A 15,321-nucleotide genomic window follows, 5' to 3' on the forward strand; every position below is an offset into this window, starting at 1 on the left:
CAAGTGTCTAGGACTGTGTGATGTATTGGTAAATAATACGTGCAGATACCAGTAGGGTGGCCTTTTGCCCCTGACAGATGGTAATTTTGTCAGCGCCGATTGTGTTTAAGTGCAGGCCAAGGTCTTTAGGCACTGCACCCAGTACTGGGTACTATGTTATTGTTGTTGGTGTTGTTATTATTATTATTATTATTATTTCATTTATTATTTTACTCTATTATTATTATTATTACATTTATTATTTTACTTTATTGTTGTTTTTATTACATTTAGTATTTTATTCTATTAATTGTTGTTATTGTTGTTGTTATTGTTATTACTATTATTTCATTTATTATTTTACTCTATTATTATTACATTTATTCTTTTACTTTATTATTGTTGTTTTTATTACATTTAGTATTTTATTCTATTTATTATTGTTATTACATTTATTATTTTACTCTATTATTATTACATTTGTTATTTTACTCTATTATTCATTATTATTGCATTTATTATTTTACTCTTATTATTATTAGATTTATTATTATTATTACATTTATTATTTTACTCTATTATTACTATTATTATTACATTTATTATTTTACTCTATTATTACTATTATTATTACATTTATTATTTCACTCTATTATTACTGTTATTATTACATTTATTACTTTACTCTATTATTAGTTATTATTACATTTATTATTTTACTCTATTATTAGTTATTATTGCATTTATTATTTTACTCTTATTATTATTAGATTTATTATTTTACTCTATTATTGTTGTTACATTTATTATTATACTCTATTAGTTATTATTGCATTTATTATTTTACTCTTATTATTATTACATTTATTATTTTACTCTATTATTATTGTTACATTTATTATTATACTCTATTATTAGTTATTATTGTATTTATTATTTTACTCTTATTATTATTACATGCTTTTTGGCAGGGGGTTGGACTAGATGGCCCATGAGGTCTCTTCCAACTCTTTGATTCTATGTTTCTATGTATTATTTACTCTATTACTAGTTATTATTACATTTATTATTTTACTCTATTATTATTCTTATTATATATTTTATTCTATTATTGGTTATTATTACATTTATTATTTTACTCCATTATTTTCATTTTATTGCATTTTTTATTTTACTCTCTTTATTATTATTGGAAGGATACATAAGCACATTTACATTGAAGAAGGTTAGAATAATGGTTTAGTTTAGAGTTGGGCAGTCTTATCTTAAATTACAGTTTTATGTAAATATTCAAAAACATTTAACATATGGATGCCTCAATTAATGTAATATTATTGGTATCTATTTTTATTTTGATATTTCCCAGTAGCTGCTTCATTTCCCACCCTCGGCTTATACTCGAGTCAATACCTTTTCCCAGGGTTTGGGGGTGGGGGGTGGGGGATTAGGTGACTCGGCTTATATTCAGGTTGGCTTATATTCGAGTATGTATGGTACTTTGAAAAATCCATGTTCAAGGACAGCCATATATACAGAGGCATGCATACACCAAACTTTGCCTCACTGTTCATTACCGCAGGCAGATTAGAACCACCTATGGAATTTTCTTCCTTCTCTTGCCAACATACTGTAAGCATAAAGTAGGTGGATTGATCCCTTGAGATCAGAATGAAAGTCCCCAAGAGAACCGATGATGTGAACAGCAGAGATGAAGTATTGCAAGCCTTTTTTCCTAGTCTCTTTGGTATCCTCACAAATGTTTTAGGCCACCCACAAATGTACAGGCATGTGTGAGCTGGCAGATTGGGAGGACTGGGGATGGGAGGAGGGAAATAGGCCATTAGCTGTGAGCCAATGTGACAAAACAGACCAAGGAGTGGATCACGTTTCAAATCTGTGGTCAGCCACAAAGATCCCTGAGCGTACGGCCCTGGGGCCAATCCTTTTCTTTCACCCTAGGCTACCTCAAAAGGTTGTTGTGAGGCCAAAATGATTGAGGGGAGACTATGCATACTACTTCAAGTATCCCAGAAGAAGAGTATAGTATACCAGATGCAGGGCCGAAATAAGGGAACGATGAAAAGGGGGCAGGAGATGCTATAAGGCAGTGATTCTCAACCTTCCGAATGGCATGACCCCGTAACACAGTTCCTCATGTTGTGGTGACCCACAATCATAACATTATTTTCATTGCAACTTCATAACTGTAATTTTGCTACTGTTATGAATCGTAATGTAATATGCAGGATGTATTTCATTCACTGGACCAAATTTGGCACAAATACCCAATACGCCCAAATTTGAATTTGGCCAAACTTCCCACACAAATTTTCTGGCCAGCAGAAAATACTGTGTTTTCTGATGGGCTTTGGCGACTGCTTTGATGCCCCCTTGCGACCACTCCAGGGGTCTTGACCCCCAGGTTGAGGAACACTGATAAAAGAAGAGGAGCAAGGGGGCAGAAGGAATAAAAACACTGAGAAAATGAATAACTAAGAGTCCTGTGGCCCCTTAAAAGCTAATATATAATAAATACATCATAATCGACAATGTGTCGTAATAGCTGAGAATGATTGTCTATATATTTTTTCATGTTAGTAGCAACTTGAGAACCAGCAAGTCACTTCTGGCATGAGAGACTTGCAAAGATGTTGCCCAGGCGACGCTCGGAAGTTTTACCATCCTTGTGGGATGCTTCTGTCATGTCCCCACATGGGAAGTTGGAGCTGACAGATGGGAGCTCACCCCGCCCCCTTGATTTGAACTGCCAACCTTTCGTTCAGCAGTCCTGCCGGCACAAGGGTTTAACCCATTGCGACACCGGGGGCATACCAGAAGCGACTTGCAGTTTCTCAAGTCACTCCTGACATGAAAAAAAACCCAAACATAAATACTGATTGTCTAATAAATACCATCAGGTTATGGTAATAAATGGATTCATCCTTAAGGCACCACAGGACTGCTTGTTGTTTTGGCTGTAACAGACTGCCATGGCTACCTCTCTGGAGAAAAAAGGCAGCACCTGTAAGGAAGAAGTTACCACAGAAGCAAAGCTTGAAAGAAAACAGCTCCCTGGAGAGAGTCTTGGAGGATGAAGAGGAGGACAAAAAGAAAGAATGGCAGGGCAAAATACTCTTGTGCAGCTTCTTTTTATTAAATTTTTATCCTCCCTTTGTCCCTTTGAAGATGCCAGGCCATGTTCACTGCTTCTACAGAATGATACAGAATGGGGGACAATGCCTGGCTCGATAGCAGTACATGTGAAAAAGATCTTGAGTCCTCATGGACAACAAGTTAAACATGAGCCAACAATGTGATGCTGCAGCTAAAAAAGCCAATGGGATTTTGGCCTGCATCAATAGGAGTATAGTGTCTACATCCAGGGAAGTCATGCTACCCCTCTATTCTGCCTTGGTCAGACCACACCTGGAATCACATTGTGTCCAATTCTGGGCACCATCATTGAAGGGAGATGTTGACAAGCTGGAATGTGTCCAGAGGAGGGTGACTAAAATGATCAACTACAAGAGAGGAGATTCATTCTGAACATGAGGAAGAATTTCCTGGCTGTGAAAGCTGTTCAGCAGTGGAACTCCCTGCCCTGGAGTGTGGTAGAGGCTCCTTCTTTTGAGGCTTTTCAACACAGGCTGGATGGCCATCTGTCGGGGGTGCTTTGAATGTGATTTTCCTGCTTCTTGGCAGGGGTTTGGACTAGAAGGCCCACAAGGTCTCTTCCAACTCAATGATTCTATGATTCCTCACGGACAACAAGTTAAACATGAGCCAACAATGTCATGCGGTAGCTTTAAAAAAAACTAATGAGATTTTGGCCTGCAACAATAGAAGTATAGTGTCTAGATCAGTGTTTCTCAACCTGTGGGTCGCGAGGGGGTGTCAGAGGGGTCGCCAAAGACCATCAGAAAACATAGTATTTTCTGTTGGTCATGGGCATTCTGTGTGGAAAGTTTGGTCCAATTCTATCATTGGTGGGGTTCAGAATGCTATATCATTGTGAGTGAACTATAAATCCCAACAACTACAACTCCCACATGGCAAGGTCTATTTTCTCCAAACTCTACCAGTGTTCACATTTGGGCATATTGAGTATTTGTGCCAAGTTTGATCCAAATCCATCATTGCTTGAGTCCACAGTCTGGATATAGGTGAACTACAACTCCAAAAACTCAAGGTCAATGTCCACCAGACCTTCTCAATATTTTCTCTTGGCCATGGGAATTCTGTGGGCCATGTTTGATTCAGTTCCATCATTGATTGAGTTCAGAAGGCTCTTTGATTTGAGGTGAACTATAAATCCCAGCAACTCCAGCATTACCAAATGACAAACTCAATAACCCCCAACCCCATCAGTATTCAAATTTTGGGCGTATCTGGTATTTGTGCCAAATTTGGTCCAGTGACTGAAAATACATCCTGCATATCAGATATTTACATTACGATTCATAACAGTAGCAAAATTACAGTTATGAAGTAGCAACGAAAATAACATGGTTGGGGGTCACCACAACATGAGGACCTGTACTAAGGGGTCACAGCATTAGGAAGGTTGAGAACCACTGGTCTAGATCCTGGGAAGTCATGCTACCCCTCTATTCTGCCTTGGTCAGAGCACACCTGGAATCACACTGTGTCCAATTTTGGGCACTGCAATTCAAGGGAGATGTTGACAAGTTGCAATGTGTACAGAGGAGGGCGACTAAAATAATCAAGGGTCTGGAGAACAAACCTTATGAGGAGCAGCTTAAAAACTGGGCATGATTAGCCTGCAGAAGAGAAGGCTGAGAGGAGACATGATGAGGACCATGGATAAATATGTGAGGGGAAGTCATAGGGAGGAGGGAGCAAGCTTGTTTTCTGCAGCCCTGGAGACGAGGATGCAGAACAATGGCTTCAAACTACAGGAAAAGAGATTGGACCAGAACATTAGGAAGAACTTCCTAACTGTGAGAGCTGTTCAGCAGCTGAACTCTCTGCCTCTGTGGTGGAGGCTCCTTCTTTGGAGGCTTTTAAATAGAGGCTGGATGGCCATCTGTATAGGGTGCTTTGAATGCTATTTTCCTGCTTCTTGGAACTGGGTTGGACTGGCTGGCCCATGAGGTCTCTTCCAACTCTATGATTCTATGATTCTGCCCCTTCTACCACACAGGCTTTATCTATTTTTTACAAAAGGCACGTGCAGCCAAGTCAAGCTATTTATTTCCCTACTCTGTGGCTAAGAGGATTCCAGAGCATCTCACAAATTGTTCATCTGATTGTTTCTCCATCTCCAAATGTGCATATTAGACTATGTCCCCTATTTTCCCCAGATAGTACAATTCTTCTGGTTTGGGGTGATGGAGTTCATAGTCTCATGTCCCCAGAGAAGCCCAGGCTGGGAAAGCATGCAGGTTTGAGTAAGCATTATTTTAATTTTATTTACAGCATTTATATACTGCTTTTCTCACCCCTGGGGGGACTCTGTGGTACTAATACACCTCCTTCATTACTGAGTAGCTGTGAGTTTTCCAGGCTGTATGGCCATGTTCCAGAAGCACTCTCTCCTGACATTTCAACCACATCTATGGCAGGCATCCTCAGAGGTTGAGAGCTCGGTTGGAAACTAGGCAAGTGAGATTTATATATCTGTGGAATGTCCAAGGTGGGAGAAAGAACTCTTGTCTATTTGAAGCAAGTGTGAATGTTGCAATTTACTGCCTTGATTAGCACTGAATAGCTTTCCGTGCTAATCTGGCTGCTTTCTGTCTGAGGGAATCCTTTGTTGGGAGGTGTTAGCTGGCCCTGATTGTTTCCTGTCTGGAATTCCCCTGTTTTCTGAGTGCTGTTCTTTGTTTACTGTCCCGATTTTAGAGTTTTTTATTTAATACTTGTAGCCAGATTTTGTTCATTTTCATGGTTTCCTCCTTTCTGTTGAAAGTGTCCACATGCTTGTGGATTTCAATGGCCTTGCAGCTATAAAGCCTGGCTGGTTGCTCTCTGGGGGGAATCCTTTGTTGGGAGGTCTTAGCTAGCCCTGATTACTTCTTGTAACACTTTTCTTCTAACACTTTTCTAGTGTTCCTCTTTATTTACTGTCCTGATTTTAGAGTTTTTTAATACCCCCTCATTTTGTTCAACGAAACTACCTTTGAGTCCGACTTCAATGGCCAGGTAACAACAGCTGGTCATGTTTGAATGGGACTCCCTTCTGAGGTCATTAAACCTACTCAGATGGCTATTAACTTTGCAGCGGCTGCTGTTCAGCCCACCACAACCACGCAGGAGGCCTGGCTTTGCCTGCAATCTGATGCAGGCTCCTCTGAGATCAACCCTACTGTTTGGAAGCAGGGGAGTTCCAGGATAGCTGCAATTCTTTCCCTGCAGGAGCACAGAGTAAACCCTGACATGCATTTTAGAGGCCTTGGAGCGACTTCTATGGAGCCGAAACAGGAGATACAGAAAAGAACTGAGGAGGGGAAACGGATCTGGGTGTTCCCTCGCTGAAATAAATGCCCTGAAATCCGTAAGTCGACAGGTGACCAGATCAGCCAAATCAACCCTGGCAATCAATGAGGTGACAGATGTTGCAGCCAGATCGCCCTCAAAAGTGTCCATATCAGGCACTGTAGTTATATTTCAGAGGAACTGGAAAAACCATCTCCTCTTTTACAAAACCCTATAGCAATGCTTTTCAACCTTCCTAGTGCCGCGACTCCTTAATACAGTTCCTCATGTTGTGGTGACCCCCAACCATAACATTATTGTCATTTCAACTTTATAACTGTAATTTTGCTACTGTTATGAATCAGAATGTAAATATGCAGGATGCATTTTCATCCACTAGACCAAATTTGGCACAAATACCCAACATGCCCAACAAATACCCAACATGCCCAAATTTGAATCCTGGTGAAGTTGGGAGGGGGACGGTTGATTTTGTCATTTGGGAGTTGTAGTTGCTGGGATTTCAGAATGCTCTTTGATTGTAGGTGAACTATACAATCCTACACCTACAATCAAAGAGCATTCGGAACTCCACCAATGATGGAATTAAACCATCTTGGCACACAGAACTCCCATGACCAACAGAAAATACTGGAAACATTTGGTGGGCATTGAGTTTTGGAGTTGTAGTTCGCCTACATCCAGAACCCATCAAACAATGATGGATCTGGACCAAACTTTGCACAAATATGTCCAGATGTGAACACTGGAGTTTGGGGAAAATAGATCTTGACATTTGGGAGTTGTAATTGCTGGGATGTATAGTTCACCTACAATCAAAGAGCATTCTGAACTCCACCAACAATGGAATTAATAGCAAAGGGCATAGTTGTTGGGATTTATAGTTCACTTACAATCGAAGAGCATTCTGAACTCCACCAACGGTAGAATTGGGCCAAAATTCCCACACAGAAACCAACAGAAAATACTGTGTTTTCTGGCGGGCTTTGGCGACCCCTTTGACGCCCCCTCGCAACCCCAACCCCCCCCCCCCCCCCCCCCGGGGTCTCGAGCCCCAGGGAGCCCCAGGTTGAGAAACACTGCCCTATAGAATTCATGGGATCAGGAAAAAACACCCACAATCACACACACACACACACACACACACACAAACATTCCTTGGAGAGGCCTGTCAATTTTGAGGGAACCCATACACACATGTAAGACACCCGGGGCCTTGAGAGAACAAGGAGATCTGGAGCTGGGTTTCAAACATTCTGGAATGACTGAGTTACTGTGAATTTTCCGAGATGTATGGCCATGTTCCAGAAGTATTCTTTCCTGGAATGAATCTATCTGTGTTCCATAAGCCTTCGAGGCCTTCAGAAAGGGATTCATCAGCAGGTCTCATGGTAACTAAGAAGTGACTTTTCTTTGAGGCCAGGGCCAAGCCAAGACACAGAACAAGACATCAGCCCTGCCACTCCAGAAACAACATCCAAGTGGGCCGATCATGAACTGACTGGGCCACTAGATGCTGCACTGGGCTAGTGAAGGGGAAGGACAAAGGATATGGCCAACCACAGAGCGTAGTCCTCCAATACCTTCCCTTTTTGTGTCGCCTGAGGCTTCTTGAGGCAGGGACCAGACTCTGGCTCCTTCTCAGAACTGAAAGAGACCCCAAGGGTCATCAAGTCCAATCCCTTGCCACCATCTAAACCAGTGGTTCTCAACCTTCCTAATGCTGCAACCCCTTACTACAGTTCCTCATTTTGTGGTGACCCCCAACCATAACATGAATTTTGTTGGTACATCATAGCTGTCATTTTGATACTATTATGAATCATAATATAAATATCTGATATACAGGTTGTATTTTCATTCACTGGACCAAATTTAGCACAATTACCCAATATGCCACATTTTAATACTGGTGGTGTTGGGGGTGGTAGTTTTGTCATATGGGAGTTGTAGTTGCTGGGATTTATAGTTCTCCTATAATCAAAGAGCATTCTGAACTCCTCCAATGGTAGAATTGGGCCAGACTTGGCATACAGTATTCCCATAACCAACAGAAAATACTGGAAGGGTTTGGTGGGCATTGACCTTGAGTTTTGGCATTGTAGTTCACCTACATCCACAGAACACTGTGGACTGAAACAGTAATGGATCCGGATCAAACTTGGCATGGATACACAATATGACCAAATGGTGAAAGCATACCTTGACCAGGCATGTAGCCCCCCCCCCCCCCCCAAATTCTCAGGTGGTCTGCAAGAAGGCCTTACTGGTACATTATTTAAACTGTTATGTTTATTCATATCATGATCTGATCACCATGCTCAATATATCCCATATGCATTGGGATAACGATACAAAAGGTTTGTTAGGGTAGATCCTCTCTCACTCAGACTCACCCCCCTCCCCCCCGAATCAAAATCCTGGCTACGGGCCTGACCTTGACTTTGCAAGTTGTAGTTTCTGGGATTTATAGTTCACCTACAATCAAAGAGCATTCTGAACTCCACCAACGAAAGAATTGGGTCAAACGTCCCACACAGAACCCCTATGGTCAACAAAAAACTCTGTGTTTTCTGATGGTTTTTGGCAACCCCTCTGACAACCCCTCGTGACCCCTTCCCCCCCCCCCCCCCGGGATCCTGACACGCAGGTTGAGAAATGCTGCACAAGATGCTGCACTGGGCCAGTGAAGGCAAAGACGAGGGATATGGCCAACCACAGAGCATTGTCCTGCAATTCCTTGCATTTTTGTGTCACCGGAGGCTTCTTGAGGCAGGGACCAGACTCTGTCTCCTTCCTAGAATAGAAAGAGACCCCAAGGGTCATCCAGTCCAACCCCCTTGCCAGGCAGAAAGACACCATCTAAGCCCTCTGGACAGATTGGCCACCCAGCCTCTGCTTCAAAACCTGGATTGCAAGGTTGCATATTCCACTCTGAAACAGCTCTTACTGTGGGGAAGTTCTTCCTAATGTTTGAATGGGATCTCTTTTCCAGTGGATTGAATCCATGGCTCTCTGTGCTGGTCTCCAGAGCTGCAGAAGACAGTGCGACATTCTTTCCAAGATCGAAACATGAAAGCTTTGGACAACACATGGTTCTGCAGGTTAAACAGAGGCGGCTTCCGCAGCCTTTCCTCAAAGGAGTTGGCTTTCAATGCTTCTATCTCAGGCAGGGGGGAAATTAGGCCTTCCCTCAAGGGTTTTGGACCTCAACTCCCACCATTCCTAACAGCCTCAGGCCTTTTCCTTTTCCATGTAAGGGCCAACACTTACTTAGTAAAGGTAAAGGTTTTCCCCTGACATTAATTCCAGTTGTGTCCAACTCTGGGGGTTGGTGCTCATCTTCATTTCTAAGCTGAAGAGCCAGCGTTGTCCATAGACGCCTCCAAGGTCATGTGGCCAGCATGACTACATGAAATGCTATTACCTTCCCACTGGAACGGTACCTATAGATCTATCCCATTTGCATGTTTTTGAACTGCTAGGTTTGCAGAAGCTGGGGCAGAAGCTGGGGCTAACTGCTAGGTTGGAAGAAGCTGGTGCTAACTCCCATTTGCATGTTTTCAAACTGCTAGGTTGGTAGAAACTGAGGCTAACTCCCATTTGCCTGTTTTGGAACTGCTAGGTTGGAAGAAGCTGGGGCACAAGCTGGGGTTGGTTGGGGCAGAAGCTGGGGCACAACTGCTAGGTTGGAAGAAGCTGGGTCTAACTGCTAGGTTGCATGTTCTCGAACTGCTAGGTTGGTAGAAGCTGGGGCAGAAGCTGGGGCTAACTGCTAGGTTGGAAGAAGCTGGGGCTAACTCCCATTTGCATGTTTTCAAATTACTAGGTTGGCAGAAGCCGGGGCTAAATGCTAGTTTGGAAGAAGCTGGGGCTAACTTCCATTTGCATGTTTTCGAACTACTAGGTTGGCAGAAGCTGGGGCTAACAGAAGCTGGGACTCACGCTGCTCTCCGGACTCAAACCTGCAACCCTTTGGTCAGCAAGTTCAGCAGCTCAGCGATTTAACCCACTGTGCCACCAGCAAGTCTTCCATTGAATACAATGCCGAATTCAGTTGTAATCCTAAAAACAGTCCATCAGAGTCCATTAAAACCGTAACTTTGCCAGCAAGTCGGTCTAGTCCGCAAAGGCCTGATCCAACAGCCAGGATTTCACTTTTTTTTTCAGAAGGACAGAAGAAACGGAGCAGATCTGATTTCTGGGTTTTTGTAGGTTTTTTGAACTATATGGCCATGTTCTAGAAGCAATCTCTCCTCACATTTCACCTGTATCTATGGCAAGCATCCTCAAAGGTTGTGAGGTCTGATTTCGTTTGGGGAGGGAATTCCATAGCCGAGGGGCCACCATGGAGAAGGCCCTGTCTCTCGTCCCCAACCAAGCGTGATTGTGATGGTGGGGGACTGAGAGCAGAGTCTCCCCAGATGATCTTAAGGTCTTAGGTGGCTCATAGCTTTCTGAAGCCCATCAGGTGAAGCTAGATGCTTTGTGCTAGTTTGCCTTTGGCTGTCAGGGGGAAACCGTTACCTTTACAGGAAGTGTTGGCCCCTACATGCCTTAGAGCAGCATTTCTCAACCTGGGGGTGGGGACCCCTGGGGGGTCACGAGGGGGTGTCAGAGGGGTCACCAAAGACCATCAGAAAACACAGTATTTTCTGTTGGATAATGGGGATTCTGTGTGGGAAGTTTAGACTAATCTATCGCTGATGGAGTTCAGAATACTCATTTATTGTAGGTGAACTATAAATCCCAGCAACTACAACTCCCAAATGTCAAGGTCTATTTTCCCCCAACTTCACCAGTGTTCACATTTGGGCATATTGAGTATCCATGCCAAGTTTGGTCCAGATCCCTCATTGTCTGAGTCCACAGTGCTCTCTGGATGTAGGTGAATTACAACTCCCAAACTCAAGGTCAGTGACCACCAAACACATCCAGCATTTTCTGTGGGTCGTGGGAGTTCCGTGTGCCAAGTTTAGTTCAATTCCATCATTGGTGGAGTTCAGAATACTATTTGATTGTAGGTGAACTATAAATCACAGCAACTACAACTCCCAAATGACCAAATCAACCCCGATAATATTCAGATGGGGTTTTTTGTGCCAAATGAAAATATCTCCTGCGTATCAGATATTTACATTACAATTCATCACAGTAGCAAAAATTACAGATATGAAGTAACAATAAAAATAATTCTATGGTTGGGGGGTCACCACAACATGAGGAAGTGCAATAAGGGGTCGAGGCATTCGGAAGGTTGGGAAACACTGCCTTAGAAGGAAAAGGAAAGGGCCTGAGGCTGTTAGAGAATGGTGGGAGTTGGAGTCCTAAACCCTTGAGAGAAGGCCCAAGTTGGCTGGCAATGGGAGACCATTGAGTGGATGGCCTAGAGCAGGATGGCCTAGAGCAGGAATGGACAAACTTTGGCCCTCCAGGTGTGTTGGACTTCAACTCCCACCATTCCTAACAGCCTCAGGCCCTTTCCGCTTAAGCGGCTGAGGGGGAAAGGAAGGGGCCTGAGGCTGTTAGGAATGGCGGGAGTTGAAGAAAGAGTCCTTCTTCCAGAGTGGAATAGGTGACCTTGCAGTCCTGGTCTTGAAGCCCATCTCTTTCAATGGTGGGGCACAGAACTGGGCCCATAACCCCTCTAGATGAGGTCTGAGAGAGAGGAGGGGCTCCCCACTCTCCCCAGGACCCCAAAAAGGGTCCCTTGCGACTCACCCAACGCGAGGCCCAGGAGGAGGGCGAGGGGCTGCGGGCCCGCCATACCGAGGCTTCTTGGGACGTCAACAGGACCGACAGCCGATCCGGGCGGAGGAGGAGGAGGAGGAGGAAGGGATGTATTTATAGCCGGCGGGGCTGAGCAGCTGCCCAAAGGAGAAGAGGCCCCCCCGAGCACTGCCTCGGAATGCCTCGCGGTGCTCGGGAGGGGGCGGGCAAGGGACCGAGGGCCCCGAGGAGACAGAGGAGGAGGAGGAGGAGGAGGAGACGGAGGAGGCAAAGGCGGCCAGGGGTCCGCCGGCCCGAGCCATAAAACTCCGCGGGGGCCCCGGAGTCAGCACAAGCAAGTCCCTAGACGGATCGGGGTCTTCTTCCCAAGCGGCGCGGAGTCAGCCCGAGTCGGGGCTCCGTCGAGGCCCCCTTCGGAGGAAGGAGACCCTCCCGGGACCCATGATGGAGGGAATCGGGGAAGGTGGGGATCAGGGCCGGGCGCTGTCCAGCCCGTCCTCCCTCCTTGCCTCTTGCTCTCCTCCTCCTGTCCTTCCTCCCGCTTCTCTGTGGCCTCCGTCTCCTCTGTTCTGCCCGTCTCTTGCCTCGGTTTGCTTTCCTGCGGCAGAGCCGAGCCTCTCTCCTGGATGGGAAACGCCGGGCTCGGAGGAGGACTCGAAGCGTGCGCCACTCGATGAGGAAGGAAGGAAGGAGGGAGGGAGGGAAAGAGGGAGGAGGAGGAGGAGGAACTTGATGCATTGCAGCAGCAGCCGAGGAGAAGGCAGCAGGAGAAGGAGGGAGGGGAGGAGGCGGAGAACGAGGCAAGGAAGGATGTAAGGAAGCTAGGAAGGAAGGGAACTAGGAAGGAAGGAGGGAAGGAAGGAAGGAAGTAGGAAAAGATGCCAGAAAGGACGGAAGACAGGAAGGAAGAATGTAAGGAAGGAAGGAGGGAGGGAAGGAAGCAAAGAAGGAAGGAAACAAGCAAGGAAAGAAGGAAAGATGCCAGAAAGGAAGGGAGGAAGGAAAGAAGGCAAGAAGGCAAGAAGGACGGGATGAAGGAAGCATGTAAGGAAGGAAGGAGGGAAGGAAGGAAGCAAAGAAGGAAGGAAGCCAGGAGGGAAGGAAACAAGCAAGGAAGCAAGCAAGGAAAGAAGGAAGGATGCAAGGAAGAAGAGAAGGAAGAGAGGAAACAAGGATGCAAGGAAGGAAGGAAGGATGCAAGGAAGCTAGGAAGGAAGGATGAGAGGAAGAAAGACTGTAAGAAAGGAAGGAAGGAAGCAAAGAAGGAAGGAAGCCAGGAAGGAAGGAAACAAGCAAGGAAAGAAGGAAGGATGCAAGGAAGAAGAGAAGGAAGAGAGGAAAGAAGGATGCAAGGAAGGATGCAAGGAAGCTAGGAAGGAAGGATGAGAGGAAGGAAGACTGTAAGAAAGGAAGGAGGGAAGGAAGGAAGGAAGCAAAGAAGGAAGGAAGCTAGGAAGGAAGGAAACAAGAAAGGAAAGAAGGAAGAAAGGATGCAAGGTAGGAGAGAAGGAAGGGAGGAAAGAAGGGTGCAATGAAAGAAGGAAGGAAGGAAGAATGCAAGGAAGGAAGGAAAGAAGGAAGGAAGCACGGAAAGAAGGAAGGATGCTAGGAAGGAAGGAAGGAAGAAAGGATGCCAGAAAGGAAGAGAGGGAGGAAGAATGTAAGGAAGGAAGGAAGCAAAGAAGGATGCAAGGAAGGAACGAAGGAAAGAAGGGAGGAAGAAAACAAGGAAGCAAGGAAGTAAGAAAGGATGCCAGAAAGGAAGAGAGGAAGGACGAATGTAAGGAAGGAAGCAAAGAAGGAATGATGCAAGGAAGGATGGATGGATGCAAGGAGGGATGCATGGAAAGAAGGGAGGGAGGAAGCAAGGTAGGAAACAAACAAAGAAGCAAGCAAGGAATGAAGAAAGGATTCAAGGAAGGAAGGAAAGGATGCAAGGAAGGAAGGGAGCAAAGAAGGAAGGATGCAAGGAAGGATGGATAGATGCAAGGAAGGATACAAGAAGGGATGCAAGGAAGGAAGGACAGGAGGAAAGAAGGATGCAAGGAAGGAAAGAAGGAAGGAAGGAAGGGAAAATGGAAGGAAGGAAGGATGCAAGGAAGGAAAGAAGCAAGGAAGGAAGCCCACGTGTGCCCCTCCCCCAAATCGGTGAGAAGAATGAATGGGAGAAGGAAGAGGGCAAAGAAGAGGCACTTCCAGAAAGGCTGCTCCCTCTTCTCTTCCCCTTTCTCTCTCTTCCTTATGCTCTCTCCCTCTCTGCAGTGGAAGCCTCCTCCTGAATCGTGACCCCCTCTCCTCCCCCCCCCCCCCACCCCACTCCCTTGTTCACAGCTTTCTTTCCTGTCACACCCACGTTTGTCCCTGTCACCAACCGCAGATCCACCACCTTGAGAGGAAAAAAAGAAAAACAAGGACAGAAAAGGAGGCCAATTAGGTATCCCAAGCAAACACGTCTTTGTCCCCAGTTTTAGTCCCTTTGGAGCAGGCATGGGCAAACTTTGACCAGCCAGGTGTTTTGGACTTCAGCTCCCACAATTCCCAGCAGTAGGAAGTTCAAAACACCTGGAGTTTGCCCATGCCTGCTCTGGAGTGTTTTGCGAGGGTGCTGTGGCCTGGAGGCTCCAAACTAGAGAGCTAAACTCTCAATCAGGTCTGAACATGGCAAAGGCCACAGAGTCTCGCTAGACTTGGAAAGGGTCCCCCAAGGGCCATCCAGTCCAACCCCCATTCTGCCCTATAAGGTTTTTTGTTGTTGTTGTGTCGGAAGCAAATTGAGAAACTGCAAGTCGCTTCTGATGTGAGAGAATTGATCATCTGCAAGGACATTGCTCAAGGGACGCCCAAATGTTTTACCATCCTGTGGGAGGCTTCTTTCATGACCCCGCATGAGGAGCTGGAGCTGACAGATGGGTGTTCACTCTGCTACTGGGATTCGAACCACTGACCTTTCGGTCAGCAGTCCTACAGGCACAATGGTTTAACCTATTCATCACCAGGGGCTCGTATAAAGGGTCCCTATAAGGTAAAGGTAAAGGTTTCCCTTTGACGTTAAGACTAGCCGTTTTAGACTCTGGAGGATGTTGCTCATCTCCATTTCTAAGTCAAAGAGCTGGTGTTGTCCGTAGATACCTCCAAGGTCTTGAGGCCAGCATC

The 15,321-nt window shown here is 45.2% G+C and overlaps 1 protein-coding gene across 1 annotated transcript in view; it reads right to left on the bottom strand.

Annotated features, from left to right (window-relative positions):
* LOC132780229 (sodium channel subunit beta-1) overlaps window positions 1–12,878 on the bottom strand; it is a 48,172-nt gene extending 35,294 nt beyond the window's left edge. Inside the window, exon 1 of the mRNA XM_060783819.2 lies at window positions 12,160–12,878. Coding sequence (XP_060639802.2) covers window positions 12,160–12,205 — 46 coding nt within the window. The 5' untranslated portion in view covers window positions 12,206–12,878. The remainder of the gene's footprint in view (window positions 1–12,159) is intronic.
* Between the last annotated feature and the right edge of the window lie 2,443 nt (window positions 12,879–15,321).

The sequence above is a fragment of the Anolis sagrei genome, chromosome X, assembly GCF_037176765.1.
Source record: "Anolis sagrei isolate rAnoSag1 chromosome X, rAnoSag1.mat, whole genome shotgun sequence".
Lineage (NCBI taxonomy): Eukaryota > Metazoa > Chordata > Lepidosauria > Squamata > Dactyloidae > Anolis > Anolis sagrei.